At 56.6% G+C, this 12,982-nt stretch overlaps 7 protein-coding genes across 7 annotated transcripts in view; 5 read left to right on the top strand and 2 right to left on the bottom strand.

Moving 5' to 3' along the window:
* The window catches only part of H310_13046 (hypothetical protein), a gene marked incomplete at both ends in the record, with an annotated part of 1,189 nt that extends 837 nt beyond the window's left edge, over positions 1-352 (top strand). The window contains one exon of the mRNA XM_008880403.1: positions 23-352. Within this exon, the coding sequence (XP_008878625.1) occupies positions 23-352 (330 nt within the window). The remainder of the gene's footprint in view (positions 1-22) is intronic.
* A 539-nt stretch (positions 353-891) lies between these two features.
* Positions 892-2,246, bottom strand: H310_13045 (hypothetical protein). The gene is made up of 4 exons (XM_008880402.1): positions 1,482-2,246; positions 1,322-1,420; positions 1,179-1,250; positions 892-1,132 (listed from the first exon to the last, which is right to left on the bottom strand). The coding sequence occupies exons 1-4, from the start codon at positions 2,175-2,177 to the stop codon at positions 1,025-1,027; spliced, it is 975 nt and encodes a 324-aa protein (XP_008878624.1). The 5' UTR covers positions 2,178-2,246; the 3' UTR covers positions 892-1,024.
* Positions 2,247-3,268: 1,022 nt separating this feature from the next.
* H310_13044 (hypothetical protein) lies at positions 3,269-6,816 on the top strand (the record flags this gene model as incomplete). The annotated part of the gene is made up of 17 exons (XM_008880401.1): positions 3,269-3,303; positions 3,350-3,485; positions 3,541-3,855; positions 3,924-4,022; positions 4,084-4,162; positions 4,213-4,347; positions 4,409-4,679; positions 4,743-4,935; positions 4,993-5,163; positions 5,227-5,326; positions 5,391-5,586; positions 5,647-5,755; positions 5,820-5,894; positions 5,943-6,044; positions 6,132-6,215; positions 6,269-6,573; positions 6,631-6,816. The coding sequence occupies 16 exons, from the start codon at positions 3,269-3,271 to the stop codon at positions 6,368-6,370; spliced, it is 2,202 nt and encodes a 733-aa protein (XP_008878623.1). The 3' UTR covers positions 6,371-6,573; positions 6,631-6,816.
* A 799-nt stretch (positions 6,817-7,615) lies between these two features.
* On the top strand, positions 7,616-8,620 carry H310_13043 (hypothetical protein; the record flags this gene model as incomplete). Its single annotated transcript, XM_008880400.1, has 1 exon — positions 7,616-8,620. The coding sequence occupies one exon, from the start codon at positions 7,616-7,618 to the stop codon at positions 8,354-8,356; it is 741 nt and encodes a 246-aa protein (XP_008878622.1). The 3' UTR covers positions 8,357-8,620.
* A 225-nt stretch (positions 8,621-8,845) lies between these two features.
* Positions 8,846-10,259, top strand: H310_13042 (hypothetical protein). The gene has a single exon (XM_008880399.1). It carries the CDS (start codon positions 8,910-8,912, stop codon positions 9,522-9,524), a length of 615 nt encoding a protein of 204 aa, XP_008878621.1. The 5' UTR covers positions 8,846-8,909; the 3' UTR covers positions 9,525-10,259.
* Positions 10,260-10,365: 106 nt separating this feature from the next.
* H310_13041 (hypothetical protein) lies at positions 10,366-11,003 on the top strand. Its single transcript, XM_008880398.1, has one exon. The coding sequence runs from the start codon at positions 10,502-10,504 to the stop codon at positions 10,982-10,984; it is 483 nt and encodes a 160-aa protein (XP_008878620.1). The 5' UTR covers positions 10,366-10,501; the 3' UTR covers positions 10,985-11,003.
* An 832-nt stretch (positions 11,004-11,835) lies between these two features.
* Positions 11,836-12,861, bottom strand: H310_13040 (hypothetical protein). The gene has a single exon (XM_008880397.1). The coding sequence runs from the start codon at positions 12,827-12,829 to the stop codon at positions 12,269-12,271; it is 561 nt and encodes a 186-aa protein (XP_008878619.1). The 5' UTR covers positions 12,830-12,861; the 3' UTR covers positions 11,836-12,268.
* Between the last annotated feature and the right edge of the window lie 121 nt (positions 12,862-12,982).

The raw sequence follows: 12,982 nt of genomic DNA, 5'->3' as shown, positions 1-12,982 counted from the left end.
TGCATCACCCCACAAGGCCAAGGAGGACACCGTCTTGACAAACGTTAGTTTGAAAATGCTGCCACCCAATACGACTGCTTATCTCCAACCCCAAGATGCTGGGATCATCGCGTCCTTCAAGGCGAAGGTCAAACAGCGGCAACTGCAGAACGCCTTGGAGCAGATAAACTGCGTGATGGCTGGTCGCCAGGACAAGCTCTACGAAGTGCCACTGGTCGAAGCCATGGCCTGGGCAAAGGATGCCTGGCACGACGTGACGACAACAACGATTGTAAACTGCTGGTCCAGAACGGGCATCCTTCACAGTGATGCCCGGTCAGAACAGAGTTCGGAACCAGTGACTGCAGCATAATTCTCTATAAAATTGTGACCTCAAAACTACATAAACTGTAGGAACCTGTTTTATTTTGCCGTTTCGAACTGGGGGGGAGATCAGTACCGACCAGGCCCTATGGCACTTTTGTTCACTGTGAGCGTCACCCTTTGATCAGCCTCCCACGCGCCGAGTGGAAGACCCGGGCGTGAGAACAAGTACCGAAGGTACAGTGCTGGTACGGCGTAGGCGATGAAGCGTACAGTCAGTACCCTAATTCACTTTTGCTTTTCCCTTGGAAGACAGCGAGAGTCGCCAGCGATTCACTTGCCGAGTCGAGGACTCGGAAGTGAGAACAGGTGGCTGCCTCACCATCGATACTGGCGGACGCCTTGTCGGTGTCTTCAGCTGGGGCACTTCGAGTGTGTCGAGAGTGAAAGCAGTCGTCGAACAGCACGCACGACGCTGATATCATGCCGCTAACAGCATGTAAGACAAAACGCCTCGGACCAGAGCACCACCGAGCCATGATGCCATGGCACCGTGTAGTTGGTTTGGCTGGACAACGAGATACATGTATGGACGTGAGCCTCACTCGAGCTAACGCAAACTTGTTTATTATTCACGGTGCAAGTACTCTAGCTTTTCCTTCCAAAGCGTCATCCGACGATGCCAGGTTATGCAAGAACAGGGTGGACAGAACAAGCCTCTCTACTGCGCATGCGGGGCCTCTACTTTGGGGTGGGCCAGGTCAGGGCCATTCCACAACGGTACGACGGCCGTCGGGTTGATGTGGATGTGGCTCATGTAGTAATGGCGCTACTTCCAAAAACATTTAGACAACAAGACGGGCTCGACATGCCACCTTAATGTGCGTCATGTCGACTGTGTCGGCAATGCCTGGGAGCTGAAAGATGCGGCGGGCGTGTTGGAGCAGCTACGCACCGCGAGAATCAAGCTCATTACCAAACATGTTTCAAACGATCCTGACAATTCCAAGAGGCTTACGTTGGGGTAGTTTGCACTGATCGACTTGAGGTTGCACTTGAAATGGCCATGGTACACCGGATCGAATCGGACAATGGTCGTGAACAGCCGGACGTCCGCCTACTTCATCAGGACAAATAGCAGCAGTCAAGGCGAGGGGTACGGCACCTGCCGCACGCACCTCGGTGAGCTGGTCGTGGACGAGCCACCTTTTTCCGTCTAGGTGCTTTTCCACGCGATCGAGCGCGGTAAAGAGCACGACCACGTGCTTCTCGTAGGCGTCTTGCTTGGTGGCAAACCCACATTTGTACACGCCGTTGTTGATATCGTGATAGATCCACTCGTTGACGTCATCGATGGCGGGGAGCAGTGCCGCCGGCGCCAGGTCCAGCGTCGGCCGCGTGGCAAACTCGTTAAACGCGGAGTTCAACATGCGAATGATCTCGCTCGACTCGTTGTTCACAATCGTGCGGGTCGTGGTGTCCCACAATATCGGGACCGTGAACCTCCCCGAGTACGTTGGGTCGGCTGTCAAGTACAGCTCGCGCACGTACTTGGCCCCGTTGAACGGATCCAATGCACACCCAGGTGTGTCGTCCGGGCTGCTGAAGTGCCATCCGTCCTTCCCCATCAAGTAGTCCACCGACGTGAACCCGATCACGTCCTCCAAGCCCTTCAACACGCGCACGATCAGCGTGCGGTGGGCCCACGGACACGCCAGCGACACGTAGAGATGATACCGCCCCTTCGCGGCGGGAAACCGGTCCGACCCGATCCATTCGCGGAACGATGACACTTGGCGCTTGAACTCGCCGTCCGCTGGATTTGCCCACTTGTAGATGGGAGCGGCGGCGGCGGCGGGAGCTGGTGTCGTCATGCTGATGGGTGGCCCTTGGTCCAACGATCAATGACCGACCCTGACGATCTTGGCAACGGCCCAGTTGGAAGAAACTTCGTGTTCGGAAGGAAATTCCAAGGGAATTTTCCCAAGGATAATCAGTGAGATTCGTCCCTACTGGCGACTGGCACCGCATTGATCGTGCATGAGGATATTTCCCAATGTTGAGCGTTACGATCACATTGTTGAAATGTCTTGCTGAGCGGACGGCCCCGGTGCTCAATATCCAAGCCAGCGCTGTCTGATGCCAAGTGCAGCCCAGGCTGTCCAATTTGCCTGGCGCAGCCTTTCCTAGGCTACAGCAAGCCAGCAGGCATCGCCAAAGCATTCTGCGGCCCGCGCGTGTAGGCGAGTACGGCGGTACCTCAGCATAACTTTAGGTCGTAGTCGATTCCCCCCAGTCACGATGGGACATCAAGTTAGAGCAATTCGCAGCCACATGGCGCCCCCTGTCCTTCCTACACCTTGGTCATGACGCTGTGGACATTGCGCTCGATTTGGTCGACCCCCAAGAAGGGAACTTGATTGGAGTACGTTTGGTTCATGTCGTCACTGACAGCATGGCTGACTTCGTTCTACAGCAACGAATCTTGGAGGGGAAGCTTCCTGCCTCATCCATTCGGTCCTGGATCAAGTTGTGTGTGTGGGTAGCATTGTGTGATCAATCGTAAAGGGGCTGGTTTATAAGCTGGTGGGGCATTGGCAAGCTAGGGCCACGTGCCAGTACTATATAGTATGCCCCACGATAGCCCTTGGTCACGGCTACATCGTGCACGGCAGTCCTGCGACAAGAGTTGCCGCCATGTCGTCGGCATCCCCTAATCCGCCCCCCGGAAGAATCACTTGAGTCATTCCTGGATCGCAGTGGGCCGTACTGTCGCAGCCCGCACCACGAAACATGGAACAAGTAACTCTACAGCACCTTCATCAGCCCCTAAGTGGTTGCCTAGCCATTGGAGGGTCGCACCGCTGCAGCTCCTCGTGGGGAGGATGGTCGGTTTCGTAATCGTACATGAGCGTTAGATTCGTAACGGACTGCCGCTGCTGGGGTGGCGGCACAACGACCAACGATGGAATCGCTGCTGCAGAGCCTGGCCCAGCCCACGTACGTCGCCATGTCGCCCCCACCGCAATATCGCATATGTGCATAGCTTCACGGTGGATTCCACGACAAAGTTGACATGTTCGGATGACTTTAACCTGCTTTTGGACGCGATCCAAGACGCGGACGAGCCAAACGTTCGCCTCAAGATGGCTCGCTTGGCCTTACTGTGGCTTCCACTGCCCGTAGAGCTCCACCTTCAACTCCCTCAGGTCTCTCACGAGGCGAGGACATCCATAGGAGCTCTCGATGGCACAAGTGGTCGGATGCATCCACATCCTCGCCATGGACATTTGGTCACAAATCCGCAAAGACGTCGCTGTGGCCGTCGGGCGCGTCGTACCAGCATTTCCGTGGGCGACTGTTGAAGCCATTTTGCACGACCTACTCCAAGTGTGCAAGACGCCAGACGAGGACTGGAAGGCGTTGGAAGGCGCGTTTGGCGTCGTCGCCAGCATGCTGAATCAATTCCAAAAGACGTCGCCGTCCGGCTTCCGCCTAGGATCTCGCACGATGCAGTACTTGCCATCGGCGCTGCTCTGCGATTTGAAACCGGTACGCCGCTTGGCTCCTCCACCGACCGATCGTTTGCTCGGCCATGGCCCAACGCCAAACCTGTCTAGGCGGTGTACCTGGCCATGCAGCACACTCAATTGAGTGTCCGAGAACAAGCCACAACTGCAATGATTCGTTACGTCGCCTTGAGTGACGCATTCACCCAAGTACGCGGCCGCGCCCGCTTGGTGGTGTGTCCGCATTTTGCTAACTGGCTGTCGTCGCCAGATCTCGACATTTCAGGAAGTTATGAGCAAGCTGAACTTGTACTCGCCACATGAAGTCTTGCCGGCCGCTCATGCTGAAGGTATGTCATTGCCACTTAGGACGTGTATGACATCACATCCGCCTCCTCAGGGCTCCTGGATGTGGCGGCGCAGTTGGTGCCCCACATTCCGCTGGCCTTCCTGACCAAACATTGGCAAGTCGTCTTTCCAACGTGCGAGAAGTACGTGATGCACGTCGCGTCGACCGTGCGCCAGAAGTCCGCTGGTACGAACGGTCGCTCCAATACTAATCGTGCCTTGACCAGCTCATGTGATGCCATCGGTAGGGCTGATTGGGGCGCTGGCGGAGCTCAGTGTTGACCACGTCGAAGCGATTCCGCTTCTGTCGTCCATTTTGGAATCACTTGCGCTGCCGTGCTCGCAGCACCCGGAAGTGAACCAGCGCGACTTCTTCTGGCAGCGCATGGAAGGGCGTCTCATGGGCATCGAGAGCGTCATGCACGTGCTCGGGACGAATACGTTGCTACATGTGTCGCCAGCCCTGCTGGCCCCCGTGACAAAACCCACGCCTCGGGGCTTCCACTCGTATCGCGAAACGTACGGGCATATCTGCCAAACCAGGCAACAATTTCAGGCAAATGATGCTTGAGCCGTGTCTAGTGTCGATGACCTCATGCATTTCGACCACGTGTACGCGACGTCGTTCGGGTCGCTTGCAACGTGGACGGGTGGTGCCGCCTCGACGCCCCCCAACCATGCCATTTTGACGCACCTGCGCCCCGATCTCGTACACACGACATGGCACGCGTACATTCAACACGCTTACGTGTGCTTTCAATCCCCGCAGTACGAGGTATGATTCATGAAGTAGACGCGGTGTGGTTTTGTCGGCTCAGTGCGGGTCCGCTAGCTCAAGCGCATGGCTGTGCAAACACTGCCTGGTCTTGTCCGGCTAAGTATGTGGTTGTCGGATCCGACCCGTTTCGTGCCAGAATGGCTCGCTGCTGCACGCCACGTGCAGCCGACATTTCTGTGCTTGGTCATCAAATCCCTCGCGCTGCACTCGCGATTCGTGGAGGAGGTGCGTTGTGGATGGATGCCTTGTCGACGCACGGCTCTCGTGAAAACGATCCATCTTGTCCAGACGGCGTCGAGCGCTGCTGGCGATCCATCCACGATCGACCCTTCGTTGGTGAAACCGATATGTACCCAAGCGCACGTCGTGCTCCAGGCGCTCCTACCACGTCAGTCCATCCAACTGTGGCCATCATGAGGCAACACTTAGATGCGAATCGTCTTGGAGTGTAGCGTTGCTGGCGGTGAATTTAACGGAACCCGTGGACAAGGCGCTGGGTATGGCCGTCGTGGAGGCGGGAGCATTGCTCGTTCTTCAGACAACGACAACATCGACCCTCGACAAGCACCATGCGCAGCTCGTACACGCCATTTTGAACGTGCTATGGGGGTATCACTCGAACGAGGCGTCCGTCGATCGTGCCATGAGGTGTCGTCGTCATACGTCGTTTCGTGGGGAAGCTCACAGGGAACGGACGTCGTGGTCTAGCTCGATTACCGTGCGATATTTGCCAGGTCTAGCCCGATTCGACTTGACGCCGGACCAAGCTACGATCTTGATTCGGGTGTCCCTTGCGTGGCTCGCTGCCACAGACAGCGTGAGGCATTCAACCTGTCGACTCCATCGTGTAATCCAACCATGGGTTGACGCCAACCTGGTAGTTGCGGTGGATTGTCGTCGACGGCAGCGAAGCGCGTTGCCACTTGGCGGACGCCCTCGTCCTGCTGGCGCTGCGTGTACGCCGCGATTCGATCGACACGTGTTTCATGCCGTGTTTTCTGTAGTCCAGGCCTGGCCTGTCGTGCGTGTGGAAGGTGGCCGACGTGACCGCAGCGATCATGCCGCTCCTGCGCCACCCCCAAGTACCGCTTCGCCTCTTTTCCAAGGTCGTGCTCCTCGTCACACGAAACACATTCTTTGGACCCCCCAACCGACGCAGTTGACCGGAGCATTGACTCGTCGCGTTCCATTAGCTTCTCGTGCTGGTGTCGGCGGTGGCCGCCTTGAGCCCGGCAGACGAACTGCGCCCGCTCCTGCATGCTCTCCTCGCGCCCGAGGTTGAGTGATCCCCATCGTGACATGAGGGGCTAACCGTCCTGCGTTGTCGCAGATAACTCTCGATTCCGCTCAGCAGTCGGTATCAGGACCTTCGACGGTTTGTGCATCCATGACTCGCACGATGCACCTAGACGTCCCCCGACAAACAAGTTAGGTCTTTAACGAATGGGACGAAGACGACACGCTGACTCGCACGTCGGTGGCATCGGGCGCCGGTGCTCCCCTTGATGCCAAAGCCAAGTGCTTTCATGACTTTTGGAGCGAATTCGACGCCCCGCGTGGGTCGTCCAAGCAACGGCGTTTCTCTGACTTGATCTTTGCCACATGCACGCACGACGAGCGCCGCCGCCTCGAAGCGTACGTGGCGTCGTTGGACCGCTCGGCAACACGTGTAATCTGACGTGGACTGTGCAGGCTGCAACAGCGCTAATGGGCACGGCGCTCTTGACGCGCGTGATGCATAGGCAAGAATGGCTGCACACTTGCATTGCAAAGACTGCATTCGCTTCCGCATCGTGAGAGAAAATATACACATGTGTCTATATTGCGGTCGCCCGACCAATCGCCAAACCACAACTGCGACAACATCATCGCTTCCAGCGTCGTCCGCGGAGCATATTGCAAAAGACGGGAGGGTGTTGGGTATAGGCTGATGGGGGCAGTTGCACACCGCGTTCGCGGTGGAAGGGGTATGCGAGCTCGTCCCGTCTGAAAGGGCGGGGCTTGATTCAAGTCCTGCCCGTGCACACTACCTTTCCCTCTATACTTTTCAATTTTTTGCATTTCAGTAGAGTCAACGACCTGTTGTACCAGGCACGTAGCTGGTTCATTCACGCGCGAGAGCGATTCCCTGCTGCTCCAGCTCTCTTTCGTTCCTTTGAGAACGAGACGACCACCAGGAATCGGGACATGTTTCCTCGACGACATGTCGCGGATCACAAATTCGCGCGAGTGTCGGCAAATTCGTCGTGGAATGTGTAGGGGTTGATACAGAACCGACGGACACACGACGATTCTCGTCGCCCCCGAACGAGTGGACATGAGACTATACCAGCAAACATACGTCTTCGTAATAACGTGAGCCCTGCGGACCAGACCATGTCGCGCCCAGTTCAAGAGCTTGTTGCCGTGGGTTGTGCTGCTGGGCCGCGTTGGAATTCGCGGGATTCGAGTTCTCGAGCGAATTCCACGCGAAACACATTTCCGTCTAGTTAGTACAGACCATCATTCTGTTCGCTTGCCATGCGCTACAACAGCAGAAGATACAAAGCACGGGGAAGGCGGCGGCAATGCAAATGGCGCCGTGTTTCAATCGTGTGCCACAACGACGATCGTTCGAACGGAAGGTACGCATGAACACGGAAACGAACCCGATCTCCTGCGTAGAATACGAGAATCGATGGAGGTCGGCATCACCGACTCGTCGTCCTTGCAAGACGGACGGAATGATGGTGTTTGTACTGACAAGACAGAATTGCATCCAAAAGACTACCAAATGTGGCGACTGCTGGCCACAACAACGACCGTGCCGCACGTGCGGCATGTCAGCATGTGCGCCACGGACATTCGATGGCACAATTACTTTCTGATACACATGCACCAGTACATGGGTATCGTCGCCGCCGTTGTGGCGTTGGCAGCACAGACGAGTGTGGCCCAAGCGTGCACAGCTCGCGGCGAGAACGTGACCGTGTCTGGTTTTGTAATGGACAACTTGTGCATCTCGTTGGGAACGCTCTTGGACAACCCCACGGTGTTGACGCTGAAAGGGCCGGACGTCCACTCGATCCACTGTTTGGTTGATGTGAGGAGCTGTGTCGCATCGAAATACGCGATCCTGGCCCCGCCCGCGAATGGGTCGGATCTCTACTCGGTCAAGTACCAGCTCGGCCAAGACGGCTCGACCACGGCCAAAGCGTACGCGGAAGCAGCACGGGCGCTCGGCGGCAAACAAGGGTTTTCTGTCACAGTCACGGGAATCGACGATGGCACGAACGAACTCCAATGCGTCACCGTGTCGAGGAACGTGGTTGTCGACGGAAAAGCCCTTTCACTGCCGGCGACGTCGATCAACAGTGCAGCGGGACTCGCGGCGGTCGTACCTGTTGCATTTGCTGTGGCCGCCGCCTGGTTGGCATGATAATGATCGAGCAGGTCGCTAGCGAACCATGCCTAACGACTAGTGTAAATGTTTCGGTCACGTGGTCCATTGGCGCCCGTGAGTTGGCCATCCCTTCCATACATGCAAACACTGTCGTCGAATACTCGCCAAGTCGCGAGGACTGTCCACGGAGCAGGGCGGCCCCTCTGCCTCCTCAAACGCCCTCCCCGTCGTCGTCCTCTACGGTTGTTACAATGGAGCACGTCTGAGATCTCAGAAATGGCCGAGGACTGTTGTTTCGAGTGTTGAAGAAGTGGGTTTCACCTGGCCAGCGCTCTCCTATGGCGTGTTCTTCGTCGAGTGATTGGCCCCTCTTTCCCGCGCGACACGGCACCGATGCCATGCTATTGGCCCCACCCGTCCCCATTGACGGCGATTGGGCTGCTCTCTCTCCTTTTTATAGCCGCGGCCGTGAAACTTCTCGTCCTGGGTCGTCGCAGATTGGCCGGGCCCCATATGCTATTGATAGCCCCCGCACACGGAAAGGCCTGTACCATTTTGAAAACGATTGAGCACCAAGACAACGGCCGTGATGTCGGGCTCGCAGGCGGCCATGCAAGTGCTGGCGAACGGCGACATCATCGACTGCGGCCGACTCCCCAACAGCGCCCGCAACACGTTGTACAAGACAGAGCTGTGCAAACACTTTGTTGAAACGGGGACGTGCCGGTATGGCACCAAGTGTCAGTTTGCCCATGGAGAAGACGAGCTGCGGGGCGTGTTGCGCCACCCCAAGTACAAGACCACCAAGTGCAAAGCGTTCTTGTCCACGGGCAAATGCACGTACGGCACGCGATGCCGGTTCATCCACGACCGGTACCCGTCGCCGGAGGAAGAAGGCAGCGACGACGAGGACTCGATGACCCGCGCCGAACAAGACCATTTGAACATGAAGTCGTCTGGCGGCCGCCTCGCCCGTGTCAACCCCCGGCGCATGGGGTCGTTGGTCTTTGAGCCCGAAATCGAAGCGTCATCGCTCAAGTTGCAGCCTCCGTACCACACTGGACTTGTGGCAGACGGCGTGAAGGCCAAACCTCGCGACGGCCCGAGCGACGACGATCGGGGCAACCAAGCAGACGACGTGGGGACGTCCGCGGCGTTCTCGAGACTGTCGATTTTTCAAAAGATCTGCCGCGCCGCCGACTAGAGCGACGGCCGCGGCAGCCTTGAAACGACCCCGTGTAGTATATTTATCAAATCACCCCCTCTTCGTACAATTCACAACGTGTAACATATCTGAACCAGCCTCGCTCGTGCTCATCATGCTTGAGGAATGGTCGAATTTGCCACCGCTCTCTTGACAACGTGTCGATAACAGTGGAGCACCTTTGAATCTCGCATCGGGCCATCATACAGAACGCCCTCTCTCTTGATGCGGAACACTCATCGTTCGTTGCCGCCAGCTGGCTGCATGTGGCACATGCCGTTCGTGGGGAAGTCAGGAGGAGGAACACTCGTAGTAGCGCGCCATCGTTCATCTGGCATCCAAGCACGTTCTGTCACCCAGCGGCGAGTCCCGTCCGCGCTGTCGCCTGCGATTGAAGCTGCCACGCAGGAATCCATCCCACTAGGATGACGTGGACGATCACCAGACACTCCCATGCGCCGCACATACACTGGCGCCATGGATCCATTTCACCAAAATCGGTCCGACCGCCTGTTTCCATCGCGAAGCATAAGACAACACGGTCGACAAGTCGTATGCCCGACTGCCTCCACGGATCGCGGTCGTTCTCGTCCCCAGCAACTCCACTGGATGTGTTGGAAAGGCCTTTGACGCGTGCAGCGATGTTGTAACGAGGGCACGTCGTACGGGCCGGCGGCACGCCTTTTTGAGTTGTCGCTTCGTTGGCAAAGATACAGATCCTGTGAATGGTCGGGGATTGATGGATGCAAAATATCGAGTCTCGAGAGTTTTTCGCCTCCAAAAAAGCAACTTGACACGGAATTTCGCCCGAATTGGTTCCCCCAACTCGAATGATCTCGTCAGGAAGACCACCCTATGCAAGAACCGCAACTTTTCCAAGATACTTTGCCGACCTCCGAGCGCGACGACGCCCATCGTGCGGCCATTTTGCAAAGCGACGTTCGCCGCCAACACTGTTCGCCTGCCGCAAAACATACATGCCCAAGATTGAATCCACCCCACGGACGATGAGCATCCTCAACTGGGGCCGCGCGACCGTCGAGTCGACAAAACGAGACATCGTCACGTTCAATATCCTTGTCCACTCGAACGTGCCGTTGAGCCTTCGATCCACCGGCCCCGACGCGTATGTCGTACGACGACGGTTCCGCCAATTCGCCCAACTCCACCAACAATTAACCCGTGAAGGCTTCATCCTCCCCGACTTGCCCAAGGTCGACGTGATCACCAACTTGCTCATCAAACTCACCCCCGACACGACCCTCGTCGAACGCCAAGAACAATTGCAGCACGTCCTCGACACTGTCAACAGATCCCGCGACATGCAAAGCACCCACGCGTACGCTGCCTTCATCGGGCAACCACCCGAGCTGAAAACAGGTTACACGTCGTTGTCAGAGTACCAGTCGAGTGAGATTGTCGTGACCATAACGCGGGCCAAGTCGGCGTCCGTGCCATGAAGCCTCGTCATCCAACACTCGATTTGCTCTATTTTTCTATTCATGATGATCGTCAAATTATTGTCGCTGAAACCGACATGGAAATACCTATACTGTATTCTGATTGGTTCATCCATATACATACAATTTCCTGATTGGTTTGCTTTAAATATTCAACAAAAAGGAAATGTTAACGAAAATATCCACGACCCCATTTCTAAAGTGGTCATTCACTGTATACTGTATTCTGATTGGTTCAACCATATACATACAGTTTCGTGATTGGTTTGTTATGAATTGGTCCATGAATACATACCGTATTCTGATTGGTTTGTTTAAAATATTCAACAACAAGGAAATGTTAACAAAAAAAAATCCACGACCCCATTTCTACCGTGGTCATCCACACTATTCATGTGAGCTAAGGATCGATGCTTCGGGCCACAACCACCGACGCATCGACATGGGGACTGGCGCGGCGGGAATGAGGGGACGCGTGGCCCGAAAGCCCCCGAGAGGGCCCGAATTCTTCTCCATCGGCGCAGTAGCGTACTGTGTTTACGGTGACGCTACCCACATGACACGGTGGAGCTTGAATGCAGGCACGACGGTGCCACTACACATTTCGCGCGAAGACCGGGCGAAGGGAAAGAATGCCATGCAGAGCGTTTACACTACACGCACTGTTAGTGCGTGTAGTCGCTTGGCGGTGCAGTTTATGACGTAGAGCGCATATCGTCGACACCACCATGTAGAGCGGTGGCGCATCGGCTCAAGCATTGGGGTTGTTCATCTCCGCCGGCCACCAAACTGACCGATTCAGGATGCGATTTTTCTGCAACGTGTTCGATGCGTCGCTCTTCTACATAGTTCCCGACCGAGGTGTGGTCGTCAGTCAAGGTCGCCGGTGTTGTTGCCATGTCGAACGCGTCGGCTCGATTTATGTGCATGGGTTGACGCATGTGTTTGCGCGCTCGCACCGCCGACTGACGCCGCGCAGAAAGGTTTCGGCAAATGGCGCGCAACCAACACCGCAGCGTTCTGGCAGCTTTCGCTTGAACACTCCACACGTCGAGTGGTAGTCCCTGCTCCGAATATCGAGAGGCAGGCAGGCAGGAACTTGAACCGTGGTCGACCTCGTCGAGTGGCTTCGTCGACTCACGCTGGCCGTGGTCGCACTTGTTGTCCGAAGCCAAGACAGAGAATGGTGTGGCAAGGATGCCATCGGCCCGTCGTGGCCCCATTTTTTATAAGTTATAAGTTACACCAGTGGAGGTCGTTGCAAGGGGAAGCGGCGTGCTCGTGTTACGCGTAGCCTTCCCGCGCAAGCAACGCGCCTTTCCCCGGATGAATGCGAATGTCGCTAAGGGACGTATACCGCCACTTGACGTCGGGGCTCGGCGTCCCGACAAACGCCTTGTACGCTGCCGTGGCTTGCATTGCGATGGACCCGCTGATGCAATCGAGCACGTGCTGGAGCTGCGCCTGCCGGTCGCGCAGCGCCTGGTCCGGCACGAGTTTGATGAGTACGTTTGTCCACATGTCAAACGTCGGCATGTCGGGCAGGGCAAACCCGTGGTCGCGCAGGGCTTTGTGCAGCGCGTGGAACTGGGAGAATCGCCGGTGGATCTCGTACACGACGGGGTCTTTGCACGCGAGGTTGGAGTCGCGGACAAGCACGGTGAATTCAATGAACGACGACCGAGACTGGCCCGGCGTGGGTTTCGAATAGCTCCACTTTTTGATCCACATGGTGCGCGCGCCGTCGGCGTAGCAGTTGTTGTTGTCGTCATGAAGGTGGCTCGACGTCGTGGTGCTCGTGGTAGCTGGGCGGCGGCCGTGGTGCGAGGTCGAAGCTCTGCTCATGGTTGCTGCTTTTCGGCTTACTGCAAACTTGGAAGAAACGAGAATCAACGTGGGACACCGGTGCACAACGCGGGGGGGGCGATGCAAGGACGACGCGACTTCTTGGACATGCGTCCCATGGGTTCGAGACGTCTAGTACCAGCGTTTCCAACA

This window comes from Aphanomyces invadans, assembly GCF_000520115.1.
Source record: "Aphanomyces invadans strain NJM9701 unplaced genomic scaffold supercont1.46, whole genome shotgun sequence".
NCBI classification, from domain to species: domain Eukaryota; phylum Oomycota; class Saprolegniomycetes; order Saprolegniales; family Verrucalvaceae; genus Aphanomyces; species Aphanomyces invadans.
Note: the sequence above shows the minus strand (reverse complement) of the source record. Positions and strands in the feature narration are given on the sequence as shown.

Coding starts and splice junctions, on each gene's coding strand:
- H310_13045 (XM_008880402.1), bottom strand. CDS start 2,177: ATGACGACACCAGCTCCCGCCGCCGCCGCCGCTCCCATCTACAAGTGG. Junction 1,251..1,321: donor TCAGTGCAAACTACCCCAAC/GTAAGCCTCTTG, acceptor CGCGGTGCGTAG/CTGCTCCAACACGCCCGCCG. Junction 1,133..1,178: donor TCGACATGACGCACATTAAG/GTGGCATGTCGA, acceptor TTTTGGAAGTAG/CGCCATTACTACATGAGCCA.
- H310_13041 (XM_008880398.1), top strand. CDS start 10,502: ATGCCCAAGATTGAATCCACCCCACGGACGATGAGCATCCTCAACTGG.
- H310_13040 (XM_008880397.1), bottom strand. CDS start 12,829: ATGAGCAGAGCTTCGACCTCGCACCACGGCCGCCGCCCAGCTACCACG.
- H310_13042 (XM_008880399.1), top strand. CDS start 8,910: ATGTCGGGCTCGCAGGCGGCCATGCAAGTGCTGGCGAACGGCGACATC.